Genomic DNA, 27,859 nt, shown 5'->3' on the forward strand with positions numbered 1-27,859 from the left:
TTTTTTCAGATTGATCAAGTTTATCTGCATTGGAAACCCACATGTACTTCTAATTTCTACATATTGATAATTGAACTATACACAGCAATACAGAAGTAGGGTGTGTGTTGGTCATAGTACAACACATGAGGATGAAAGCATCCACTAGACGATGATAAAATTGAGTGCCCTGAGCCCCCGACAAGCAGGCATCAAGGATCCCACTGATTCATGAATCAGACAAAAAAGTTTCCAAGTATCTATCTACATTGTCCAGCCCGCATAGCTCCTTAACTATCGGCATGGTTGCAGGAACCTCCAATTGGAATATTGATGGGGAACCTTCAGATTCAGTGCAAGAAAATAACTCCAATCTTGCTGCTCTGATGGCTTCTCTTGTCGCACAATGAACTGAGGCTGCCAGAAGTAGAGGTGGCTCCCCAGAAGCTAAAGGAGAGGATCATAGTCAGCTATCAAAAAATACATGTAGACATCCAAATTCAAGAACAAACCACCCAATGAAAGGAGAAGAAATTTTTGCAGCACAAGACTTGTAACTGCCTATATCAAAAGATATTATTCATTTCTTTTAACAAGGAGTGCATGATTTTATATTATTGCATATCTCAAAAAAATGACAAATACATGATATTTGAGATTTGTCGGTTTTTTTTCCATTTAAAGTTTTTACCCTTTATTGTAGCACATGTTGAAACAACTTATATTTTTTTGAGAAATAAAGTGATAATGTCACCTTCATTTTCTAGTGCATGAGGTCGAGGGACAACCATCAGACTCTGAAGTCCCATTAGAAATGAGATAACTAAAATTGGAACATTTATCAGGAAAAGCAACTAATAGTGGAGGTCAAGGAATGCAAAACCATTCCGAACTATCCGGTTTGGGGCGTACCGAGCCATGCCGGTGGCAGACTGAGATGGTTCCGGCGTTCAAAACGGTAAACCACAAGTGGAGGGAGAGGGAGAAGAAGAAAAAAGAGGAAAAGAGTGAGAGGGAGAGGGAGAGGGAGAGGGAGGGAGGGTCGCCGGAGGCCTCCTAAGGGCACCAAAGGGGCCCCAAAGGGCCGGATCAGGGCTTCACCCTTCGGAACCCTATATGTTTCGAACAAAACAGGGGTCTAGAGGGCGGAGCTTTTGCTCCGGCCCTTAAGGGCCCCTCTGACGGCCCTCCCTCGCTCTCCCTCTCCCTTCCCCTCTTTCTCTTTTCCTCTCTCCCATCCCCTCACCCTCTCTACTGTGTCAGTATGAGCCCGACACGGAACGGCACAAGGGTGTACCAAATAGTGTTGTCGGCCGACCGATGCGGGCTCCGGTACCGGCAAGGCAGACCTTGCTGGAGGTGAAATTTAGCAAGCCTATTTACTTTTCCCAACCATAACTGTGACCTTAGCCTACCGAAATGTCTCAACTAGACAATATAACCAGTCTCATCAAAACCTTTCAATTATCAGTCCATGGGACAAATGTGAAAGGCAGCTTGGTAAATGTTGCAGACAACAACTAATTACTTTAAACAATGCCAGCCTCTTACAACGAAAATTAAATGATATTGTAAAATACAGATTCTCAAATAGGAGACAGATAAAGATGTAAATATGGGAAAGAAAGGTGATACCCTTCGAGGAGAGAACACGCTTTTGATGATGTCCACTGTTTAGTATCTCTACATTAAACTGTTTTGGGATGGTGTCAACAGTTGGGACCTTGTATGTCCATGTACCATCTGAAACAACCAATCCATCTGCATTTGTCAAGTATTCTTCGTACATATAGAAACCAACTCCTTGAACAAAGGCACCTTCAATCTGAAGACGAGAGATGTGAATTACCTTTTTAGTAAAAGGAGATCATGGCTACCAAATGTTAGGTTTAGATTCCTAAGCAAAATGATAGATAGCAAGATAAATCTACCTATTCTCTTATCAGTACAATATCAGATGTAGAGGAAAAGGATGACACATTCTCATTAAGTATCAGTAGCTTAACAAGCAGACCAATCACACATGCTCATAAAGACCACCTCTACTAGTGAACATATTCATCAATTAACACATTTTTGAACTGCACTTTCATGGATATGGACTGATGAGCAGGTCAACATGACTGCCAGAATATCTGAATATCTGATCCCTGAATATCTGACCATCAGTATTACTCATATCCTCTTATCAGCTCATTAACATGGATGGCGTCATTCCATCCATATTCGTAAAATTTTATTTAGTTAAACTTAAGATGTAAATTTACTTCTCGTGAGCTTAAGGTATCAGTTTACCCAAATTTCTGATGATATATTTAAACGCAGTGTAAGTTTTTTGAAAGATTCGTGAGAATATATCAAGCATAAGTAGCCTAAAACAAGAATCAAAGCTGACTATCATTTGCATCTCTAATTGGTATTTAGTTGGCAGTTTGAAAAATAAAAATCTTTTAAAAAAATCTGACAAATATATTCGCTGCCAGGATTAAAGGTCTAACAAACCTGTCCCAAATCAACCGCAGGATTTAAGCTCTGGCCACAATCATAGGTAAGATCACTCTGCAAGATTGTTGTAGCTCCTGTAAGGAGATCTATCTCCACCTGGAACGCCCGCCATCCATGTGAGATTAGTATTTAATATTCATGATTTTGGTATTGAAGTAGCTGGATGCATAATTCTCAAAGTGTTGATATAAACAGCAGTAATCTGTGGTTACAAAAATGCATGGGTCTTGTTGCCAAAAAATATGCATGGGTTTACCTCGCTTACAGCAGCTCCAAAATTTAGGTAGCTTCTAGACGTATAGTCTGGGACAAAATACGTACTTGCTGACAAATTGACAGCTTCCAGATTTGCCTGCAGATGAGAATGGCATGGAGCTATATTGAATCAGGAAAAAAAAAGCTTCACCCGACCATTTTTCTCTCATATAAAGGAATATTCTGTGAGTGAGGTGTCAGAGTTCATGGACTGTAGATAATAGGTAAAAATAAGGACCTCAAGTAGTACAATCTCAGAGATTGCTTGATTCTATAATCCAGTTTTAACAGTCCCGTGAAAGTTAAAATACACAATGTTACGTGAGAGCAATTAATAAATCAGTCTCATTTAGCACTTCTCTTATTATAGTGTCTTGTACCGTGATATTTACTGCAGGTTCTACAACATTTTGTATGCATAATAGTTCTCATTCAACAGAAAACAACATATATATGTTTCTTCCAATCCAGGATTAGCCTGTGTAATTAGACGATTCTTAGTGAGTTGTGAATCATCTTGAACCACGGTCAAGGCATTACCAGATCAGCTGGGATCAAGAATCTATTCAAGCAGTGTACACTTTCAAGGAGCATAGTTTTTCTGGGATTGAAAAATTGGATGTGTTGGAAAGGGAGATGAAAAATGATTTTGGGGGATGAGAAGCTGATCCAAGTATAGATGGTTATTAGCAGATATTAGGGAAAACAACAACAAAAAAAAAACAAAAGAGTTCTATGAACAGCTCGAGAAAATGAACGTGAATTATCATTAAACCACAGATCTTATGCAAGCAAGCTTCAAAGGGATTACATGAACAGGGGGTTCATTTTAATTTAGATGGGCTACCTCTAACGGTGAGTGATAAATTTTGATGTAATTGTAGACACTGACTTCCTTATTTTATTTTATTATTTTTACGGTCAAAATACACAAAATGTGTAACCAACCATACAAGCATGTGTTTAGTCTAACATCAGTAGTGTGTTAGAAAACTTTTGGATACTTAAACAAAGCCAAGGAACCCAATTACAACTTCTGGCTAGTCTTTTAGGTGAGGTCCTAGGTTGTTAGTAAAGATATCAAAGCTGACCTAGCCTATGGCCCATATGTGACTAGGGAATATTGCATAATTCTGATTACAATCAGTCGTCATATTTCTATTTCTGATTGGATCCTTTCCCATTTGTGAAGTTTTACTATTTTTCTTTTTAAATATATTTGAACTTCAATAGTAATATATTTAAGATAAACTGGGTCTATTTAGCATAACTCTAAGGTGAGAAGCTATGTAAATTAGAATATAATTATCTGAATCTTGCCTATTAATATTTCTTTATTGATCAGACAATTCTAGCTAATAAAACCGTGCCACAATTGATCAATGTTGCTTAAGTTGCATTAAGACTTGCTATTGTCAGATTTCATGAGGGTAAATATTTGCATAGGCTAAGCATATCTATGTATGTTGGTCCATTATTCACGAAAACCTTTTGCTTGAATATTTGTTTGGGATTATCTTGTCTTATTCATATATCTACTTAAAATTGACACTATTTTCTTGTTGCCTTCTAGGTTATTGGAGATCTTTGATTTCACAAAGGTGTGCAAGTTTTATCGCATAGAGCTTAGTCTCATAACCAATCACTTTTGCCTTCAGTTTTCTAGTTTTGAAACTTATAACTTGGTACTTAGATGTCACATGAGTAGCAGTGAAGTCAACAAAACTGCCATAAAAATGAACATAAGCAAAATCTCCTAAGTGCATGTATATAATTATTTTATTATTTTTTAATCTTCTTAAATTGCTACTCCTGGCAATTAACATGGTGATCCATTCTCCTATGTTTGAAAACATTGCTATTCAAGAGGAGCAGGATGAGCAAGAAATATTATCTAAAGTTTCATACCCATTAGAAATAAAGGGTCAAGTGTGTACTTAATTAGGATGCTTTTTCTAATTTTTTTTCTCATATAATATTATTTATTCAAATATAATATTACATATGTAAATATAATATAATATAATTATATTCCCTTTTTTGTATGTTTTTACTTTTTATATAATATTATTTGAGGAAAAATTTAATGTTGAATGTGGGGTTTCAATTTTATATTTTTTTGATTTTTTATATAATAATATTTTGAGACAAAATTCAATGTTGAATGTTGAATTCAATGTGGGTGCTTTTTTATTTTTTATATAATATTATTTTGAAAAAAATTAATATTGATTGTGGGGTTCAATTTTATATATATATTTTAAATAATATTATTTGATGGAAAAATTAATGTTAATTGTTTTGAATGAGGTGCTCCGGCCAAAATGGAAGAGGCGTAGAGCCAAGGTTCGCTGTACCGGCCGGTACCGAGCGTACCGTACCGCATACCGTACCGTACCGACACTTGGTACGTCTATACTAGTGCGGCACCGGTACGGGGTTCGATACCGGTACGGCGAACCTTGCGTAGAGCTGTAGTCATTCCCGCACGACAGAGGCCTAAGGTTGGGAGGACCTGGCAGGTTGGTAAAGCATGTCCGAACTTGGGGAGTCCTCAAGCCCTCAATCACAAACTCACCCTCAGATGAAGACATTTCCCATCTAGGACGGCCCTGTCGTTGGGTGGTCCATTTGGGATGAAGGCAAGATAGCTCACAGATGTGGGTTTCACTGTCCCGCACCCTTCTTGGGTCCTGTTACCTCACAAGAACGGGACAGGACTGCCGGGATGCCTCTCATCCCATCAGGACTTCAACCCTTGGGTGTAATGGATTTGAATTAGTTTGCTATGCAAAGGGCATGACCTAGATAGAAAAAAAAAAAAAAGTTAAGAAGCTAGATCACCCTACAACGGATTCCTGTAGATGTCCTTCAACAAATGGCTAAAGGCTTGTCTATACTAGCTCTCAAAGATGGACATAAAGGCTTATGGGGACAAAATTACTAACATATAACAATTCTGCGAAACTTGAAGTCCTTAAGATCAATAAATCAGTTATGGCATCAATTAAAATTGTGAAAAAGATATATCATCACCTGAAAAATTAAAGGTTCCCATGAAACAAAACCCATTTGTTCTTCCAATCTCTTCTTTAGAGGTTTTAGTCTTTCAACCAGGACATTGCAGGAAAGACAAACAGCTTCACAGCTTGACTCCGATGTGGTGCTCCCGGCAGTCCATCCACCTTGTATCAAACTCAAAGTATCTGCCTGAATAACACGCACCCTCTCCAGAAGGTACTGACCTCCATCAGCACACAGTTGTCCAAGAGCAAATGCTGCCATCTGCTTCACCTTTGTCCAGAGCCCTTGGCCTAACTCAATCCCTCCAACTTCAACAATGATTGAACCATCATTGAGAACAGATACTTTCCCTGGAGTTGGCCTTAGCATCACTTTATGTATGATAGGTACACAGGAAATTCCCCGTTTTCTCCATTTGTTGCGACTATTAAACTCTTGAATCATTTCAACATGGTGGTGATAGCTCGCAGATAGAGCCAATTTATCAAAAATAGACGGTAAAGTATATTCGGAAGCTTCTCCCTCACAACCTTCAAAGAACAACTTGAGGCTCTCAAAGGTGTGAAGATTCTTTCGTCTAATAGAATTGGCATCAACAGAAAGGGCTGATGCAACATGTTCAATAACAGCTTCAGCAATAAAAGATCCTTGTACCTCTCCAGGGCCCCGCATGGCTGATTTTGTCGAAACATTTGTCCTGCAGACCTTCACATCAAATGAAAGAGCACCCCAATTGTATTTCTTCAATGCTTCTATTATGTTATGTGGCATTATTGGGCTCACATCTTCAGATATGCCTGCATTAATTAAGAGATCTATATGCAAAGCTGTAACCTTTCCATCACATTTGAAACCAACAGAGTAATTTATTTTCATCGGATGTCTCCCTCCTGCCATTATCATATCAGTTTTGCGATCAAGGTACATTCGAACAGGACGCCGCAACTTATACGCCGCAAGTGCACATGCAGTTGCCACCTTAACATCACAAGATGGCAATTACTTAGTTGGCTTTTTCTGACTTCATCCATTTTATGCATAATTCCCATAAATATAAAATGAGTGCTAAAATAAGTTTCAACTTCAAGAAACATAATTGGAAGTAATATTAAATACTCATGAACCATTTCTGAGACTCAAACACATGATCAATCTATGATTTAGTGCAAAGTAATAAGAAGTCCTAATTAATAAAATTAGCATCTGAAGAATGTTTAAAGGTTATTTAGTAGCTTGCACATAATCCATCAAAATATATGTATACAATTAATATTTTAAGTAACACATTGAAATGAATGAGGTGAGCAGCAACTTGTACAAAATCAACAGAACAATGTTGGTGTAAAATAAAGATATAATTATTTTCTGGGGCATTATTCTAAAAGTACCAATGAGTTGCTGTCTCACAAGGAATTTGGGGCTACTAATTAGTGATGGATTTTGAGAAATGGGTGTATCTCAGTTTCAGGCAAGACTATAATTATGAATTTCTTCACCAAATGAGGACATCTTGCCAAATACTTATACATCAGATGAAAGCACAAGTTCACGTTATATGAAAGTGTTAGACATGCAGGACTCTACAAAATCAGATGGTTCAATGTCTATATGCTCTAAGTTTGATAACCAGTTATTTATTTACCAGTTTATGAAGTAGACATACACAATGTTTTCCACATATACTTATATGACTATGAGAGAAACAACAAAGACTAAGCAATGAATTTGAGGCAAGAGATAACATCTGGACAACTATGTATCATAACTGCATGCATCAAACAGTAAAAGTTTCTACATATTATGTGTTCTTGCCAAAAAAATCAGATCATATTTGTTGCAAAAAAGGCAAAAGATATTGATGATAGTAAGTTTGAGTTCTCACAGGTAATGCTCTTGCAGCCTTCCCACCAAAACCTCCTCCGACTCTTCTTGTAATAATACGGACATTGTGAAAGGGAATTCCTAGGCACTTTCCAATTACTTGCTGTGCAGCCTCAGGGCACTGATTTGAACTGTAGACCATTATGCAATTATCTTCATCTGGTACAGCTAGAGTTGTTTGAGTCTCCATGTAAAAGTAATACTGAGAACCAAGTTTAATCTGAGGACAATAACTGCATTAGTTAATTGTCAAATGGAACTGAAACAAAAAGTTGTTTTAACCATTAAAGAACAAAGCAGTAATAACTTCATAATGGTATGGACTGAAGAACCATATCATGCCGGTACAGTATGTACTATTCCAGTAAGGTACATGCACAGTAGAAGAGGTACATAATCCTGTATTGTTCATGTCTGTTTGTGCAACCCCCTGAACCAACCCATGCCAGTGCATGCTATTCCATCAAGGACTCTTTCTGTTTGCTATGAATCGGCCCCATGATTGAGCATGTGGCTGGCTCACGCAAAAAATGCAGTATTTTAATTCTTGATGCAAGCTACTGGTAGCACCAGAAAACATAGAATCATTAGCAAGACTGTATTATCTAATTATTCTTAATATATATGAGATAGAGCGTGTCTTAGAATCAATTTACAGAGTCTATATAGTGGAAGGGCATTTATCATTAAATAAACTAAAAAGCCTAGCTTCTGATTTGCACATCATCCTCCAATTGTTTCCTTTGGCTATTTGTGCACCAGCATCTCTCACATAGTACCTCTGAATAAATGGTATGAAACATCTAAAGTATGCACTTTCAGCAAATTCATTTACTGGTCAACACTAAAGAGTAAAGTCAAATTCATTGTTCAAGTAACCAAATATTGTCATATGCACATGTCTGTCATTGGATCAATGTTTTATGGAAGCTACTAATGAGTTCTATTATCAACATCATTTTCATGGTAATCAGCTGAGTGTAAAATGAGCAGCATAGACTTAAAGACCAATGATCAAGGCACATACTTATGATCTTTGTTCATCACTGGTATACATACAAGATATGGAAGAAAATGGTGAGACACCCTTGGCACATGAATATGTACCTCAGCTGAGAGAATCTTGTGATCAGCTTCAGCCATTCCTTGGGAGAAATCACCAACTTGTTTAGGATAAATAAAAGGAGGGACCTCAAAAAAACTGGATTTTCTGACAGCCTCTTCAATTGATAGAATGGGTGCTTCTAAATTTTCTGTGCTGTAACTAACATCTGCTTGCTTGGCACACATGTTGGCGAGTCCCTGTGTCTCTGCAATCTAACCAGCCATTCAAATAGCTTTACTTAAACAATTCTAGACATGATTCCAGGCACACACTCAAAAACTCAAATAGATTTACTTAGCAGTTCTCTTTTAATAAGTATTACAGCAATTCAACCAAGCCAGGTAGAATATTTCAATATCACATAAAAGAAAAAGGAAACAGGATAGTAAATTAGAAGAACAATTTACCACAAGACCAAGTGGCTGACCAGAATATTCACTAAGAGAACTAGCAAATAATGGTTCAGTTCCAAACATAGTCATAGACCCAATGTTCTGTCCTCCTTTTGGAATGTCTTTGAAAGAAATAAATGTAATGAGTTTATTTGATGCCAGAGAAGACCTGAAGCTGATGCCCTTTATATGAGCCAAAGGTTTTGTGCTATAGATGAATGCACCATAAAGACAATCTTTTGGAGAAGGAATGTCATCCACATACACTGCTTCACCTGCATGATTACGTCGTGTGATTACTATCACGAGAGAGGCATAATTTATGCTCAATGCAGATAAGCACATAAGATATAATAAATTAGCTCAGGAAAACAATAAGCATGATAAAAGTCAACTGAAGAATATGCAAATGAATTGTACAGATATCAGGAAAATGGAAATATTTGAAAAAACAATCGAAAGAGAGCGTCAGAAAATAAAATCTAGAATATAAGGAAAGAAGACAGTTGAGGATAGTCTCTTGTAGACACTTATCAAAGTCCTAAAGGGACAGGAATCCTATAGGATCTAGACGACAGTTGAGGATAGTCTCTTGTAGACACTTATCAAGGTCCCACAGGGACGGGAATCCTATAGGATATCATGCACAGACACACACACATACATATACATATACATACAAGTCAAAGGAGAAAAGCAACAAAGAAAAAAGAAGTTCCCTGGATGGGACCTCAGCGACAAGCAAAACAAACAGTCATATAACTTTATTTCCCAGAACCCACTATTAAGAAAATAGGATGCAATTGGTTATAACTCCCCAAACTCTCTTATGTTTCTTTAAGATTGAAGTTCTTACCTTTTCTAGGATTCTCACCATAATGCATGTGTATTCCATCTAAATTGTTTTCTATGTAAGCAACTTCATAAGCACCCTCATTAGGTAGGAACATAGTATGCTGAACCGGCCCGTCAGCTTGTACCGGACCGGTCCGGTCCCTGACCGATCCAGTATGGCAGTGAAAAACATTTTTGGCCCCTTTGGGGCGGAACTGACAGGTATGGATGCATGCTGATGCGAACCGATGAGCCTCAATTTACGCATGCTATACAGAATAGAAACCACGGTAGGCTATATGATAGAGCTCGCGAGGATACCATTGCATATAGGAGATAGGCTCCTCGAGATCGTTCAGGAGGATAGGATGTAGCTGCAGATGACCTCGCATGTGGAGTAGGATTTATAAACGTATCAGGTTCCAAGTCATATATTGGATCCTATTATCCGCACCCTCAGGCAGCGCATGACTCGTATGGATACGGATATGGGCATTGAAGGTATCTTTCGGTGACTACTATTCTATGCAGTCCGGAGCATCTCACAAGTCAGATTTTGTTGCCGCTATATTCGGATGGGCCTCTCCACAGCCACAAGACACCTCTCAAAGCCAGAGCTTGAGCAAGATCCGAGAGTTCTTATAACCCAGCACGCATTCCTTCTGAAATGAGCAGACAAGACTACAACGCCACTTAGGTAGAGCGATGGGTTGATATGCCTCCTCCTGACTATACTTATGATCTAGATATCTACGAAAGCCATCGCCACTCATCCCAATTTTAGATAGCCGAGAGTGCTTTAAAAGTATATAATTGAATGTTTTGATTTGAAGATATTTTATATTGTTTATTTTATAATTTGTATTATTTAGAATTAGAAGCAATAAGATGTATCATCGAGCTTAAACCCTAAATATAGAAACATCAAAAAACAACAAAAAAAATCAAATTAAACTTAAATTCATAGAAAAAGATCCAAAAAAGAGAACTTCCAAAAAAAATCGCACGGTAGCCGAACCCGCCCGAACCTGTGGTGCCGGTTCGATACGCCCCGAACTAGTAGCGAACTAGTCCGGTAGGCCACCGGTATGCCTATCAGTACCGGTTCGACGGACCATGAGTAGGAACTTATATAAAGGACACAAAGGGGCCCATTTTATGTTAAGATAGTGATGCTGATGCAAGATGTCATATGTTATTTGCATTTTGAAAAAATTCAGAGATTTTCAAAGTGTTTTGAGCTGAACAGAGTCCAGTGTGCCGGGTCGTGGCCACAGACATGAGTGTGGATGTATGTGCATGTTTGAGGTTCACTAGACTTAAGACCCTATCTTTTACTTCTTGATAGTATTGATTTGGTTTTTTATCCTTTTAAGGGCTCTCAATCGTCTTAGTGATTATTCATAATTGTTTTATGATTTTGACTAGTTCTTATTGGAGCTTAATTAGCCAAATAAAGCTAGTTAATTCATTTGATTAGTCGTTTATAACCATTTATAGCTGTTGGGAAGTTGTTGATGGGTCTTTGATGGTTGAGTTGCCCTTATAAGATCATGATAATGGGCCTTAATGTCTTTGGCCCAATGAGACCATTTCTAATCTCTTGGATTTCTCTATATAAGAGAAGTTGGGCAATGGTTTTCACCCATTGAGGCCAATTCTAATCTCCTGGATATCTATATATGAGAGGTTAGGCCTCTTGAGACCTTAAATTCTGAAATACAATGAGGTAGAGAGCCATAGAGCGACACCCAACACAATGTTCCCATCATTTACTTTTTTGTCCCTTTTTCCTGGTCAACCTAAAGGTGCATCAGTGTTAGTTTCTTGAGGATCTATTAGTGCACCAGCACCACTGGTGCAAATCAAGTTCGTCATGTCTTGCAGAGAAGCTGAGCCTGAAGCATGTTGTTATGAGGGTGGCAAGAATTTCTCCAAAGATAGTGCCTAGCATACCTTGGATCAAGGTTGGAAGAATTGGTGCTAACAAGCATGCAGGTTGGTGACTAGTATGGTATGGCACCAGTCCATGCCATACTGAACTACAGAAACCGAAACCACGGGGAGGGAGAGGGAGAGGGTCAAAGAGGAAGAAGGAGAGGGAGGGAGAGAGGAGGGTAGAGAGAGAACGAGGAACTACTCGCCTTGTAGAATCCCACTTCTCACTCACTCCAACGCCTCTGCCACCATCACCAGATCTGCCATTTGTGCGATTTCTATTCACCACCTACACCATCCTACTCGTCCTCCACCTCACCATCTCTCCCCTCTCCAAATCCACATACCACTCCCTCTTCCTCCTCTAACAACGCCATCACGAGAAAGTCATGGTCTAGGGACTCCAAATCGGAAGGATTGAGGGATTAGGCCTCGAATCGGGAGGAACGGAGTTCGAAGTGTTGAGAAAGGGAGGGAGAGGGAGAGAAGGGAGAGGAAGAAGGAGAGGGGGAGAGAGCGAGGCCATTCACCACTGAGGATGATAGTGTTATTTTGATGATTAACAAGCAATTATCAAGAGTATGTTATAAGTTAAATCGATACTTCATTTATAAGTCTGTAACTCTCAGTATATTTGTATAAATTGATAAAGATATATTTCATTGTTTATATGAATGAATCTAACCTTGAGATACAGCAAAGTGTGGATTGAGTCGACCCAAAGGATGATTGGGTCGACTCCGGCACGTCAGGAAATCACTTGGCACACTTCTGCAAAAATGGCACAGATGAACAGTAAGTTGGGTCGACCCAAGGAAAGCATGAGTCGACCCAAACATCAAGTTTCTCAACAACTCAGAAAATGGTTCTCTGGAAATACTGAGAGGGTCGACCCAAGATGAAGTTGAGTCGACCCAAGCTTGAGTCGACCCAAACCCTGAGTGGGTCGACCCAAAGGCAAGACAGAACAGATGACAGAAAAGGATCTCTGGAAACTCTGAGAGGGTCGACCCAAGAAGAAGTTGAGTCGACCCAACTGAACCTTGAGTCGACCCAAAGAAAGGTTGGGTCGACCCAAGTGAAGGAAGGCTGAATTGCAAGTTTCTGTGTTTCTGAGAGGGTCGACCCAAGGAAAGTTTGAGTCGACCCAAGTGAAAGTTGGGTCGACCCAAGGACAGGTTGAGCCGACCCAAACACGGGCAGAAGCATAACGGCTAGTTCTGCAGAAGTACTTTTTGTCCTTCCAACAGTGAGTAACGGCTAGTTTTTGAATTCTAACCATTGGGGCTTGTCCAATGGATGAAGAAAACTATTTAAAGTGGCACTATTCATCAGATAGAACATCTTTTCCAAAGCATATCAAAGAGTACACAAGAAAGAGAAAGTGCCCTAATCTTCTTCATCCAAGTGCTTCATTCAAGAGTCAAAAAAGAGTGGTTGAGTAGATTCAAAGAGTCATCAAGAGCTCCATCCACCTTTGAAGAGTGAAGCATCCTTGACAAAGAAGAGAGGAGTCACATCAAGCGATAAATATTCTCTAAACTCTTCTTTGTAGATTATATTGTTATATTTGCTCATCTAGGAGTTTAAATTTTCTTCCTTTGTTTATTAAACTAAGTGTAAAGGTTGGTTGGTTAGCCCGCAAAACCAACGGAATAGGTTGATTGGTGAACCCGGAAAACCAATTGTAAAGGTTCGTTGGTGAGCCCGTAAAACCAACATAGGTTCGTTGGTGAGCCCGTAAAACCAACATAGGTTTTTGGTGAACCCGGAAAACCAAAGTGTAAAGGTTTTTGGATTGTGAGCCCGGAAAACAATCCAACTGTAATCCGCGGGATTATAGTGAATTCCCAAGGGGTCGCTTGGGGAGTGGACGTAGGTGCTAAGGAGAGCACCGAACCACTATACTTCTTGGTGTTTGTATTGTGATTTGTTTAAGTTTACTAACTCTTCATTTAACACAAGTAAGAAAGTTAAAATTAAAAGAAACCAATTCACCCCCCCTCTTGGCTTGTCACCTTGGGCAACAAGTGGTATCAGAGTAAGGTGCTCCAATAGTACTCATTGATCTCACAATCAAGAGTTAAAAATCATGATAACCCAAGTGGGATGTTCTATGAGTGAGGGGCAATCCACAAATAGACCACCTCTATTTAATGGCACAAACTACACATACTGGAAAGCTAGGATGAGGATATTCATTCAAGCTTTAGACTATGAATTATGGTACATCATTACTAGAGGACCTCACACACCCACACTTAATATAGAGGGCACTATCATACCCAAACCAGAAATGGATTGGAATGAAAGTGATAGAAGATTGGCACAGTTAAATGCAAAAGCTATAAATGTACTTTATTGCTCATTAGATGTAAGTGAATTTAATAGAATATCTACTTGCATCTCTGCTAAAGAAATTTGGGACAAACTTGAGGTCACTCATGAAGGGACCAATCAAGTTAAGGAGTCAAAAATAAACATATTAGTACACAAGTATGAATTGTTTAAAATGGAATCTACTGAGTCCATAACTGATATGTTTACTCGTTTTACTGAAATTATAAATGGACTTAAGAGTTTAGGAAAGTCTTACACTAACTCTGAATTGGTGCGAAAAATTCTCAGGTCTCTACCATGAATTTGGGAGGCCAAGGTAACCGCAATTCAGGAAGCTAAGGACCTCAACACACTGCAATTAGAGGAACTTCTAGGATCACTCATGACCCATGAGTTGACAATGAGGCAAAATTCGGAAGATGAGGTCAAGAGAAGAAAGCCCATTGCCCTAAAGACTACCACCCCTAAACAACAAACTGAATCGGAAGATTCAGATGATGATGATGAATTTGATGAAGGGATGGCTATGCTTGGAAGAAAATTCAGAAAATTTATGAGAGGTAAGAATAGATTTTATAAAAAGAAACCCTTCCTCAAAGGTAGCTCAAGCAAAGAAAAGGGTAAGGACAAAGAAAAGGAAAAAGAAACTCCTATTTGCTATGAGTGTAACAAACCCGGGTATTATAAGATAGATTGTCCAGATTTGAAATGGATGGCAAGAAAACTGAAAAAGAAGAACTTCATGGCTGAATGGAGTGAAAGTGAGGAGTCAAGTTCGAAAGAGGAAGATCATCGGCCCAAATGTGTCATATGGCCAATGATGATGAGGTAGATTCTGAACTTGAATGTGATTTTACTGTTGATGAATTACATGATGCATTCTTAGAACTCATGGAAGAACATAAGAAACTTATCAATAAAAATAAAGTTCTAAAAGAAGAAAATCAATCTCTTATCAAAGATAAGTTAAAACTATCTCATAACTATGAAACATTAAGTAGGAAACTTACAAATGAAACCAAGAATCTAATTGCTGAAAATGTCAAGTTAAAAGAAGATGCTGAAAAATATAAATCATTAGTAGATAAGTTTACACTTAGTTCTACCAAATTAAATATGATTCTTGATAGTCAAAAAGCTGTATATGATAAGGCTGGATTAGGATATAAAACAAATAGAAACCAAAAATACTTAAAGAACATTTTTGTAAAAGCTAAAAATGAAAATATTACTTGTCATTGCTGTAATAAATTAGGACATAAAGCATATGAATGTAACTATAGAAAGTCCAGTCAAAACAAATTGAGTAATAATCATAAGATTAAATTCAAAAAAGTTTGGATTCCAAAAGGAACATCAAGTACTAACCCTAAAGGACCCAACATAGTTTGGGTACCTAAAGCTCTTTCTTGATCTTGATTGCAGGGGTGTCTTGCAGCTGATAAAGTGAAAAAACGATGGTATCTAGATAGCGGCTGTTCAAGACATATGACCGGTGACGTAGATCAATTTATCACCTTGGAATCAAAGAAGGGTGGAGTAGTAACATATGGAGACAATGGTAAAGGGCATATCATTGGAAAGGGAATTATCGACTTTGAAAAGTTGAATATTGATGACGTGCCAATTCAAGATAAGGGAGATGATTGCGTGCCACCACAATCTCAAAACTTGCCAAAGGAATGGAGGTATGCATATAGACACCCTAAAGACTTAATCATTGGCGATCCATCTCAAGGGGTAAGAACTCGATCATCTCTTAGAAACTTAAATGATTATCTTGCTTTTGTTTCACAATTAGAACCTAAGACTTATGAAGAAGCTGAAAAAGATACTAATTGGATAAATGCCATGCAAGAAGAATTAAATCAATTCAAAAGAAGTAATGTATGGACATTAACTGAAAGACCAAAGCATAACTCAGTAATTGGAACAAAATGGATCTTTAGAAATAAATTAGATGAAAATGGGTTAGTTATAAGAAATAAAGCTAGACTTGTAGCTAAGGGATACAATCAAGAAGAAGGAATAGATTTTGATGAAACATTTGCTCCTGTAGCTAGATTAGAGGCTATTAGATTACTTCTAGCATTTGCATGTTTCATGGATTTCAAATTGTATCAAATGGATGTAAAAAGTGCATTCTTAAATGGTTTTATTGAGGAGGAAGTATATGTAGAGCAACCTCCTGGTTTTGAGAATCATGAATTGCCAAATCATGTGTTTAGACTGCATAAGGCATTATATGGATTAAAGCAAACACCTAGGGCTTGGTATGATCGATTAAGCAAATTTCTGCTTAATAATGACTTTAGTAGAGAAAGTCCTTACCCCGACTTATCCTAGTGCTAAATGTAGATAAAACACTATTTCTCAAAAGAAAGGACAAAAATCTATTAGTGGTACAAATATATGTAGATGACATAATCTTTGGTGCCACAAATGATACTCTTTGCAAAGAATTTGCTGATTTAATGCATGGAGAATTCGAAATGAGTTTGATGGGAGAACTAAGTTTCTTTCTAGGATTACAAATCAAACAAACTAAAGAAGGCATTTTCATTCATCAAACTAAGTATACAAAGGAAATACTAAAGAAGTTTGGGAATGAAAATCATAAGGGAGTAGGCACTCCAATGAATCCTACTAGTAAGCTAGACAAAGATGAAAAAGGGAAGAGTATTGATATTAAGCTCTATAGAGGACTAATTGGATCCTTGCTCTACCTTACTGCTAGTAGACCAGACATCGTATTTAGTGTAGGAATATGTGCTAGATACCAATCAGATCCTAAGAAGTCACATTTAAGTGCTGTTAAAAGAATCCTTAGATATTTAAGAGGAACTACGAATATAGGATTATGGTACTCAAGAGACTCCAGTCTAGATTTGCTTGCATACTTAGATGCTGATTTTGCTGGATGCAAATTAGATAGGAAGAGCACTAGTCGTACATGTCAATTCTTAGAAAACAACTTAGTATCATGGTTTAGCAAAAAGCAGAATTCAGTGGCACTGTCAACAGCTGAAGCTGAATATATAGCTGCTGGTAGTTGTTGTGCTCAAGTACTATGGCTTAAGCAACAACTAGAGGACTATGGAGTTAAGCTAGATAATATTCCTATTAAGTGTGATAATACTAGTGCCATCAATCTTACTAAAAATCCGGTTCAACATTCTAAAGCCAAACACATAGAAATAAGGTATCATTTTATTAGGGATCATGTGCAAAATGGAAACATATGTATTGAACATATATGCACTGAAAAACAATTAGCCGACATATTTACAAAACCGTTGAGTGAAGATAGATTCTGCACACTAAGGAGGGAATTAGGCATATGTGATCCTTTTTATTGAAGAGATATAAAAGGGAGCAAGCTGTCTCATGATACATTCCTCCCATTTCTAAAAATCCATGAAACATGAGTCAAACTTGTCATCTATAGATTTCCTACTCATGTATCATTGTCCCAGAAAGAATTTATAAGGATTGGAAGCAAGGAAAATTTTTAGAAGCAAAAAGGAAGAGAAAAGAAAAAATTCTGCACTTGGGTCGACCCAACCCAGAATAGGGTCGACCCAACATTGAGTCGACCCAAGAAAATTCTTGAGTCGACCCAACGTCGGGACCCCACTGTTAAAAGGGGGACCCGAGAGCTCTTTTAGGGCACTGTTTGCCCTTGTCCTCTTCTGAAAACCCTATTTCCCACTCTCCAAACTCCTCCAATCATCTCCAAACAGTAGATTACTTTAAGATCTTGGAGAAATGGGACCCAAAAGAGCCGTAGCCAAGAGATCCGGAAGAGTCTCACGGATCCAACGTGAGGAAAGACATGATACGGAGCCATCTACAGTGTCTCCACAACGTGAGGCACGTGCAGAGCCACCTCCTCCTCCTTCCCCCTCAGTAATACTTGCAAGATTTGCGGGGAGACCAGTTACAACGGGGAGAAGGATCCATTCCGAGTTCTTTGATCAAGAAGGGTTCCGTTTGAGGGAATGGATCCAAAGGCAAGGTTGGGAGTATCTTTGCTCCCTAGATGTGATGATCTACCCCGGATTAGTTCGGAAGTTCTATGCCTTCCTTAAAACTGGAATGGGAGGGCTTATTTCGGAAGTTCGAGGAGTTAGGGTTCGAGTTTCCGAGGAGAGTTTGAGTAAGCTACTTCATCTTCCATGTGAAGGAGCTACTCCGGAAAAGCCAGAAAACAAGATGAGAGCCCCGCAGTTGATAATGGAAAATGAAGACTTCGACTTTTCGGAGAAGGTAATAGCAAGCTCTCTATCTGCTGAAATGAGATTACTGCTCAGTATCATAAATAGGATCTTATTTCCGAAGAGCGGAAGATTCGATCTCATCATAGAGCGAGATCTAGTAGTGATGGAGCATATTATTCAGGGTATTCCCCTGAATCTCCCAGCCATGATCCTGAAATAGATGAGAAAGGTGATCTGCAACTCCAGAGTATCCCTGCCTTATGGTATGATACTCACTTTGATTTTTCGACAGCACGGCATATCTGTCGAGGGGGAGGTATCCAGGTATCTGCTTCATACTGATACATACACTGCACGAACACTTATACGCATGGGCTATGAGAAAGTGAACGGGCAGTGGGTTCATACTGGAGCAGGGATTCAGGGTGATGCACCAGAGGGTGATGCACCAGATATTGGAGACCCTATCCCTGAGGATGAGGAGCATATGGATCATCCTACTGCACCTTCAGAGGCTGGACCTTCGTCATCTGTTCCTGCGGGAGACACAGATGAGTATTGGAGTAGGATAACTGAGCTTATATCAGCTCAGACGAGGATTTTCTCTGATAGGCTGACGAGCAGACTCGATGTCATGTCTGCTGAGATCAGTGATCTGAGGGAGCAGATAGGAGCTCTACGGAGAGAGAGAGCGACCCATGGACCATCTGTGCCACAGGCTGCTGAGTCAGAGATTTCGGCACAGAGTCATCCAGCTCGTCGTGCTCCACGCCAGACACAGTCTCATCAGGCTCGACCTCCCCTCGCCACGTATACTAGGAGGATGAGGACTAGATTCCAGCCATTAGATACTCCCTAGGCTGATATTAGTATTTCTGTTTAGAGCCTAGGATAGGTATCTAGTTCTCATATGTATTTTGTGTTTATCATGTACTTTGAACTTTGATTGAGGAACATTGTATTTGCTTTTGTTTTTGGCATTATTGTACTAAAATGTTCCTATTTTGATCAATGAAGTTTGAATGTTTGTTATTTATTGTGTCTTTTCCCATGCACCTATTTGATGATAACAAAAAAGGGGAGAAGTAAAAAAAGAGAAATAAGAAGTTGAAATAAGGTGTGTAAAGAAAGAGAAATAAGTTGTGTAAGAAAAGAGAAATAACTTGTAAAACAAATTGAAAATCATATAGGAAAGCATATACATTTAAGTGGGAGCAATTTGTAACAATGAAAATGATCAAATCAAAAATTTCTATCAAATTTCAGAATTTGGCACATAAAATTTAAGAATTTGGCACGCACCTTTCACACCTCGATACATAACCTGAAACTCATGTTTTATCTCAAATTTTTGGAGTTTCATCTTTAATGAAATATAAATGAAAGGGGTTGCAATTCAAAAAGGTCAAATTGGAAACATTTGAATGATATAGGGGGAGACTTCACTCTTATATTTGAAAAGCTGAAATTCAGCAACTTGAGCCCTTTTAAAACTGATTTTAAGATAAGTATCAATAGGCTCATACTCTTTATTTTGTAATCATCAAAAAGGGGGAGATTGAGGATGATAGTGTTATTTTGATGATTAACAAGCAATTATCAAGAGTATGTTATAAGTTAAATCGATACTTCATTTATAAGTCTGTTACTCTCAGTATATTTGTATAAATTGATAAACATATATTTCATTGTTTATATGAATGAATATAACCTTGAGATGCAGCAAAGTGTGGATTGAGTCGACCCAAAGGATGATTGGGTCGACTCCGGCACGTCAGGAAATCACTTGGCACACTTCTGCAAAATGGCACAGATGAACAGTAAGTTGGGTCGACCCAAGGAAAGCATGAGTCGACCCAAACATCAAGTTTCTCATCAACTCAGAAAATGGTTCTCTGGAAATACTGAGAGGGTCGACCCAAGATGAAGTTGAGTCGACCCAAGCTTGAGTCGACCCAAACCCTGAGTGGGTCGATCCAAACCCTGAGTGGGTCGACCCAAAGGCAAGACAGAACAGATGACAGAAAAGGTTCTCTGGAAACCCTGAGAGGGTCGACCCAAGAAGAAGTTGAGTCGACCCAACTGAACCTTGAGTCGACTCAAAGAAAGGTTGGGTCGACCCAAGTGAAGGAAGGCTGAATTACAAGTTTCTGTGTTTCTGAGAGGGTCGACCCAAGGAAAGTTTGAGTCGACCCAAGTGAAAGTTGGGTCGACCCAAGGACAGGTTGAGCCGACCCAAACACGGGCAGAAGCATAACGGCTAGTTCTGCAGAAGTACTTTTTGTCCTTCCAACAGTGAGTAACGGCTAGTTTTTGAATTCTAACCATTGGAGCTTGTCCAATTGATGAAGAAAACTATTTAAAGTGGCACTATTCATCAGATAGAACATCTTTTCCAAAGCATATCAAAGAGTACACAAGAAAGAGAAAGTGCCCTAATCTTCTTCATCCAAGTGCTTCATTCAAGAGTCAAAAGAAAGTGGTTGAGCAGATTCAAAGAGTCATCAAGAGCTCCATCCACCTTTGAAGAGTGAAGCATCCTTGACAAAGAAGAGAGGAGTCACATCAAGCGATAAATATTCTCTAAACTCTTCTTTGTAGATTATATTGTTATATTTGCTCATCTAGGAGTTTAAATCTTCTTCCTTTGTTTATTAAACTAAGTGTAAAGGTTGGTTGGTTAGCCCGCAAAACCAACGGAATAGGTTGATTGGTGAACCCGGAAAACCAATTGTAAAGGTTCGTTGGTGAGCAAGTAAAACCAACATAGGTTCGTTGGTGAGCCCGTAAAACCAACATAGATTTTTGGTGAATCCGGAAAACCAAAGTGTAAAGGTTTTTGGATTGTGAGCCCGGAAAACAATCCAACTGTAATCCGCGGGATTATAGTGAATTCCCAAGGGGTCGCTTGGGGAGTGGACGTAGGTGCTAAGGAGAGCATCGAACCACTATACTTCTTGTTGTTTGTATTGTGATTTGTTTAAATTAACTAACTCTTCATTTAACACAAGTAAGATAGTTAAAATTAAAAGAAACCAATTCACCCCCCCCCCTCTTGGCTTGTCACCTTGGGCAACAACCACCATCATCAAAAACCTTTTGAGAGAGAGAGTGTGTGAAAGCGGCAAAACCCTAGAGAGGAGACAACTTACTAGAGTTTTGTAGAGGGGAGAGAGGCATGATTGGTGTCGTTAAAAAGGGGAGAGGCACTAGTTGACAAAGAGGGGAGAGAGAGAGTGAGTGAGAGAGGTTGCTCTCAATGAGTCTCGAAGCTTCAATCAAACGGGCGGAGAGGCTTTTATATAGAAACCTACTCGAATGACCGAACCGTCTCAAGCCAGCATCGATTCAATTCGGTACAGGCCGAACTACGTGGTTCAGGTCGGTTCCGCATTTTCTACCTCAGATCATATGCTGTTTTTCTTTTATTTTCTATTATACATGGATGCTAATACACACTACAGTTTAGGCTGGGATGCACTATAGTACATTTTGATACACACTATGAAACATGCTGATGTCCACTTTAGACAAGCTAGCACAGACGACTATACACACCTCAGTTCATCCTGATACATATCACATCCTACTCTTGGTTTGTCTTTACCTTTAGAGATCTATGATAGTGTACTTATTTGTATACCATTCTTAATAGAAGATAACTTTCAAGAATACTTGTAAGCAAGCGCCGCAATCTTAGTACCAAGTGCCGTATCGGTACCATATCGGTTCGGTTCGGTACAGTGCACCTCTGTGCCGAAATAGCTTTCCAACCATTTTTTTAATTTTCATCTCGGTACGGATCGGCACACACCTTGGTATGCCTCAGTACAAGTTGGTACACCTCAATACAGGGTAATACATCTCGGTACGGACAGTATGGAGCTTGTACTGACTTGAAGATGTTTTTCATACCGATTTTCTGCTGGTACGGTATGGTACACCCCATACCAGGTAATACGGCAGACCATGCTTGTAAGCAATATTTATCTCTCACTCCATGAAAACTCTTAGAGCATGTTTTGGTGACCCGGCATGATCTAGATTGAATGTTCTGTCGAATTCATGGACTGAGAAGTCCATTTGAGCATGGCCCATATCGACCCAACACCTCTCCAACCCAAATCTTGTGGGAAGAGAAAAAAGACCTCCATGGATGGGGGTCTTTTTTTCCTTTCTATAGACTAATAGGCCCACGGGTTGGAATTTAGGTTGGAACTTCGGCGGGTCTTTCGAAGATGCCGGGTTGGATGGACCAACAAGACAAATTCTTGTGGGATATTTCTATAAGAATAACCAAACAGGCCCTTAAACATAAAAAATTCTTTTTCATATTTCTTGAAAAAAGACATGCTTAAATTTTGCTAACAAAAATGAGTTGCATACCGTGCTTTTTTAAGCACGATAATATTCACATCCAAAATTAGATCTACATGACCCACAAGATTCCACACTACTCCATGGCCATAATGTTAGATCATTCATTGTGATGTTCATCTTTAGCATCTTATGAATCATGATTTCTATGTAGAAGGCATATATCCTCAAATTCCACGTCACTGGATTTTTTTTGTAGTGAGTCCCAATAATCTCTCTCCCTCCCACCGCACCCCTTTATGGCACCCAAGGATCCCCAAAGAATATATAAAAACATGCCCAACCAAGTAGCATATGAAAATCTAAACCTTCTACTATGCCTGACTTGAAACAAACTCACACCAAACTCCAGATACCTTTTAAAACCTCTCTCTAAACTATCTTAGATATTGGGATTTACAGCCTCAACCCAATTCAGTATCAGCTATTCTCTTCATCAAAACCTAACCTTGATAGTCCATCTCCACAAAGCACCCTCATTATTACCTAGCACCAAAGAGCCACTAGTATTGACCTATTATCCAGTCTCCTAGATGCAAAGCTTTGAAACTCTGAACAGATATGTAGTCTACATTTTCGTCTATAAATTTAGTAAAGCAAATGTCTGCACCTTATGGATCCAATAAACTCCAAATAACCAACAGCTAACCAAAATGCCTGGCATAAAACTCAAAATGACAGGAAGACTATAGATATATTTAATTGACTGAAAAAGAAAAATCATGGTGGCTGGACTAATTACCATTCATATGCATGTTTGAGTGAGTGATTCTCCACAAATGCAGATTGAATTGATACTTTACAAATGGCATGAAGGGCCCAATTCATTGAAATGCTTTTGTTAATACTCGAACACCAATATCATGGAAGTGATCCCAGCTTATGCAAAAGCTGTACTATTACATGCAGTATTGAAGACAATAAGAGAAAAAGGTCTGCACCTTATGGATCCAATAAACTCCAAATAACCAACAGCTAACCAAAATGCCTGGCATAAAACTCAAAATGACAGGAAGACTATAGATATATTTAATTGACTGAAAAAGAAAAATCATGGTGGCTGGACTAATTACCATTCATATGCATGTTTGAGTGAGTGATTCTCCACAAATGCAGATTGAATTGATACTTTACAAAGGGCATGAAGGGCCCAATTCATTGAAATGCTTTTGTTAATACTCGAACACCAATATCATGGAAGTGATCCCAGCTTATGCAAAAGCTGTACTATTACATGCAGTATTGAAGACAATAAGAGAAAAAGGAAAATGTTCTTTCTATGTAAAGAATACAAAAAACATAAGAAAAGTCTTCCAAGTGTCAAACAAAGGAAAGATGTTGATGATGATGATAAGTTCATTAAAGAATAAATAAAACAATATACCAGATGCTTGAATTTCAGCTCCAACTTTCTTAATTGGTTCACCCACTGGATTATAATCCTTGCTAAATTTCATCACTTGCTTGGACAATAAAAGTGTATCACAGTTGTCGAATCGACCATTATTTGCATAAGTTGATGCCTTATCAGGTGAAACATGAACAGCTTCATTAAGACTGTCTATTGGATATTCAGCCCTAGCAGCAGCATTAAATACATCTACATGTATATTCTTTTTAGGCTCTGCCAAGTCCTTGGCTAGTGGATGAAGAAAATCAAATAGAAAAGAAACAGCCAGACTTGATCTGTAGGAGGGATGTGGAGTGCCTTCTTTTGGTATAATAGCTTCTCTAAGCAATCTAATTGCTTCGAGTAGAATAGATGCAGTAACAGGTTTACCCACTAAAAAATTCTCAACTTTCCTTGCTCTGATAGCATATTCACTCCCATAAGCACCAAAAGCCAACCGTAGGTTATCTATAACAAGATTGCCTGATATTTTATCTAAGGAAATCTGAGCTAAAAAAGCAGAATTGAGATAAGCAACAGCATTTCCAAGAGGGCGAGGAGCTGCTCTAAATGTTTCAAATAGCAAATAGGATTCTTTTGTAGCTTTAGAATCAACAGATTCCTTAATCTCAGAAGATGCATTGCTAGTATAATTCCAACAAGGAATATATATGCTCAACAGTAGAGTTCTGTAGTCACATGGAGGCCTCTCAAAGAACTCCTCTAGTGTAAGAACTAGTCTTTCTGCAGCCATCTGTATACAAACAGTTGAACCGGCAGCAAGAAGTATTGTGGCAATGTCCGACGGCAATTGACTCCTCTGTGTCATGATCAGATTTCCACCCAAGCTTGCTGTATTTCGAACAAATTGTGAAGCCACCTTATTCATATGATCAGCAATTTTAGCAAAAACCAATCTTTGGGATGAAAATAATATACGTTCACAGTCTTCTTTCAACACTTCAATAGCCCTAGAAATTGTTATGGCTGCTCCAATTTCAATGCCTTTGTTTTTCCTTCTGATGACTGAGAGCTCTGGGATCCCTCTCAGATCAATATATTTGTCATACAAATCTAGTTCCTTGTAAACACCAGAACCAGTATTGCCAACAACCATCTTAACACGGCATCCACTGAATGTCTCAGAATTCAGTAGTTTATAAAGCCCATCAACACTATAAGGGCAATACCAACAACCCTCTGCCAAGCTTGTATAATCAGAATTGTTCAAGGCATCCAGCGAGGATTTAACTTCAGATTTTAAGTATTCTGGAAAAGTGCAGACCCCATTACGGCTGTGATATGGCAATCGGCCAACAAGTGCATGTTTCTCCCCTTTCTTCCAAAAAGAATTGAGCCCCAGATCTTCCAAATCAACATCAGCTGCAAAGCTCTTGCAAGCATCTAAGATGGGTCGATAACCAGTACATCGGCACAGATTGCCTGCAATAGCCTTCTCTGCTTCAGATGCTGTGAGCTTTGAGAACCCATCTGGAGGCTCAGGCCTATTGGATTTATCTGCCTTGACAAGGGCAGAGAAAAGAGACATGCACATGCCAGGTGTACAAAAGCCACATTGAGAGGCATGAAAGCCAGAGAACCTCTGGTGGATTGGATGAAAGCCATCATTGCTGTTGCCAAGCCCTTCTGTCGTCATAACTGAACAAAAATTTATGCTGCAAAGAAGTGTGAGGCAAGAGCTTACAGCAAATTCTTCCACTCGATTATGTACTGGGTCATAAGTTGACAGAAGAATGACACAAGCTCCACAGCCACCTATAGCATGTGGTAGAAGAATGAGTAAACTGATTCAGTCATCATCAGCAAAATTCTATGACATTTTTTTAAATATGAGCACATATGTACAATTGAATAAGAAAAATCCAACTACAGCACCTTTCTAGAAATCTTATAGCTTGCAAAACCATGAATTTTAAATTTTTTACTCCAAATGTCATATATCTGGTCTTCAGATAAAACAAAGAATCCATAAATTTGTGCCAAAAACAGAATTCTTTCAGAAACTTATATTACTTCTAAAGTAGGAGGCAACTTAAAATTTTTAAGTACCCATGACATCAAGAAAAGTAAATGATGAAAATCCGGATAACAATCTTAAAAAGAAAAGAAAAATCCAACAAACACCAAATCAACATTCAGAACAGGCATCAAAGTAGCACATCTCGCAAATTTATGCTCCGGACATAGTGATCAATACTGCTAACCTATTACCAAAACAACAACAAATCTTTATGCTTGTGCAGTGGTCAACACCTTTAAAAAATGACCAAACTTCAGTTAATGAAAAGAATCATATATTGAAGCTCAGAACAGTGATATGCAAAGAGAGAAACAGTATTATATAAAATGAGGAAAAGTTCCAAGCTTTCTGTTTGGATTGAGAGAGTAGGAGAGAAGAGAAGAGAAAGAGAAGAGAGAAAGTAATGACATGAATTTTTTGAGAAATTCAGGGGGAATACCAAAAGCGGGCTACAAAACCCGGACCTCTCTTAATAGGAGAAGGGTGCCAACCAGAAGAGCCAAGGCTAGTTGGCTTAGAGACAACTGAATAACACAAAATTGTGAGCAAACATTTATCAGATAACGAAAATCCACTAAGAAATGTGAATTACTTTGTACAACAGCAGGAGCTAACTAAAATTCAGAAATCTAATTTAAAAACAACTCTAAAAATTGCCAAACCAAAGTTAAAACACCATTTGACAAATTCGTACTCCAGATAAGTCACGAATGCATTAACTTCTGACCAAATTTCTATATATTTGTAAAATACAATATCTTCAACCACGTATCAGTAATTTACCTAAAATAGCAAAAATCCATAAAGAGAAACAAGTAAAAGATCACAGCTTTTCTTACCCAGGTAAAGAAAGATCAAATCTTTAAACAGAACTCAGCTCATCCAACATAAGGAGGAAAAACAAAATATATTCAAAGGAAAAAAAAAAAGCAAGAATCCTCACCTTCTCCACATGCGAGCTTCGCTCCTTTGAAACGGGTCTTGGTCCGCAGGAACTCGAGCAGCGTGGTGTTAGGGTCGACCCTCGAAAGCTCGAACCGCTCCCCGTTCACAGCGAACACTAGGCTACGCTCCACCACCTCCCTCTTCTTCGCCGCCATGACCGTGACTTCCTCCTCCTCCTGCTCTGGAGACATCTGACCTCCAATTTTTACAGACGACTAAGACGAGGTCGATCGCCGCCCAATCCGGAACATGGAACCTGGGCGGCCGCTCGAGAGCCAAGACTAAATAATAAACCAAACATTGAGTTATCAAGTAAGAAGTCACTATATTGCGGTTCTCACTGTCAACTACTGGGGAGTGACGAGTGACGACAGTGAGAAAATTCTTTTTTCCGGCAGGGGCAGGTGGCGATGGGGAAGGCGACAGAGATAGGCATGGCTTCCGATTACCGACCGGTGCATCCAGGCCCAGATTGGAACCTCCCGGACGTCCCCTGTCCTGTGCTTTAGTGCGTGCTAATGCACGTACTCGTGCCAACGTCTAACACGCTCTGCGTTGTAATTTTCTCACTTTTAAAAATAAACATATAAAATAAAAATAAAAAAATAAATTATCATCGTGAATGACTTACAT

The 27,859-nt window shown here is 38.8% G+C and overlaps 1 protein-coding gene across 1 annotated transcript; it reads right to left on the reverse strand.

Annotated features, from left to right (window-relative positions):
* Nucleotides 1–27,593, reverse strand: LOC103698174 (indole-3-acetaldehyde oxidase-like). Its single transcript, XM_039126045.1, has 10 exons — nucleotides 27,225–27,593; nucleotides 24,235–26,016; nucleotides 9,157–9,416; nucleotides 8,752–8,961; nucleotides 7,646–7,864; nucleotides 5,776–6,741; nucleotides 2,741–2,836; nucleotides 2,482–2,580; nucleotides 1,615–1,804; nucleotides 1–426 (listed from the first exon to the last, which is right to left on the reverse strand). The coding sequence occupies exons 1-10, from the start codon at nucleotides 27,415–27,417 to the stop codon at nucleotides 209–211; spliced, it is 4,233 nt and encodes a 1,410-aa protein (XP_038981973.1). The 5' UTR covers nucleotides 27,418–27,593; the 3' UTR covers nucleotides 1–208.
* Between the last annotated feature and the right edge of the window lie 266 nt (nucleotides 27,594–27,859).

The sequence above is a fragment of the Phoenix dactylifera genome, chromosome 4 (assembly GCF_009389715.1).
Source record: "Phoenix dactylifera cultivar Barhee BC4 chromosome 4, palm_55x_up_171113_PBpolish2nd_filt_p, whole genome shotgun sequence".
Classification (NCBI taxonomy): domain Eukaryota; kingdom Viridiplantae; phylum Streptophyta; class Magnoliopsida; order Arecales; family Arecaceae; genus Phoenix; species Phoenix dactylifera.

Coding starts and splice junctions, on each gene's coding strand:
- LOC103698174 (XM_039126045.1), bottom strand. CDS start 27,417: ATGTCTCCAGAGCAGGAGGAGGAGGAAGTCACGGTCATGGCGGCGAAG. Junction 26,017..27,224: donor GAAGCTCGCATGTGGAGAAG/GTGAGGATTCTT, acceptor CACATGCTATAG/GTGGCTGTGGAGCTTGTGTC. Junction 9,417..24,234: donor AGCTGAAATTCAAGCATCTG/GTATATTGTTTT, acceptor GTAATCATGCAG/GTGAAGCAGTGTATGTGGAT.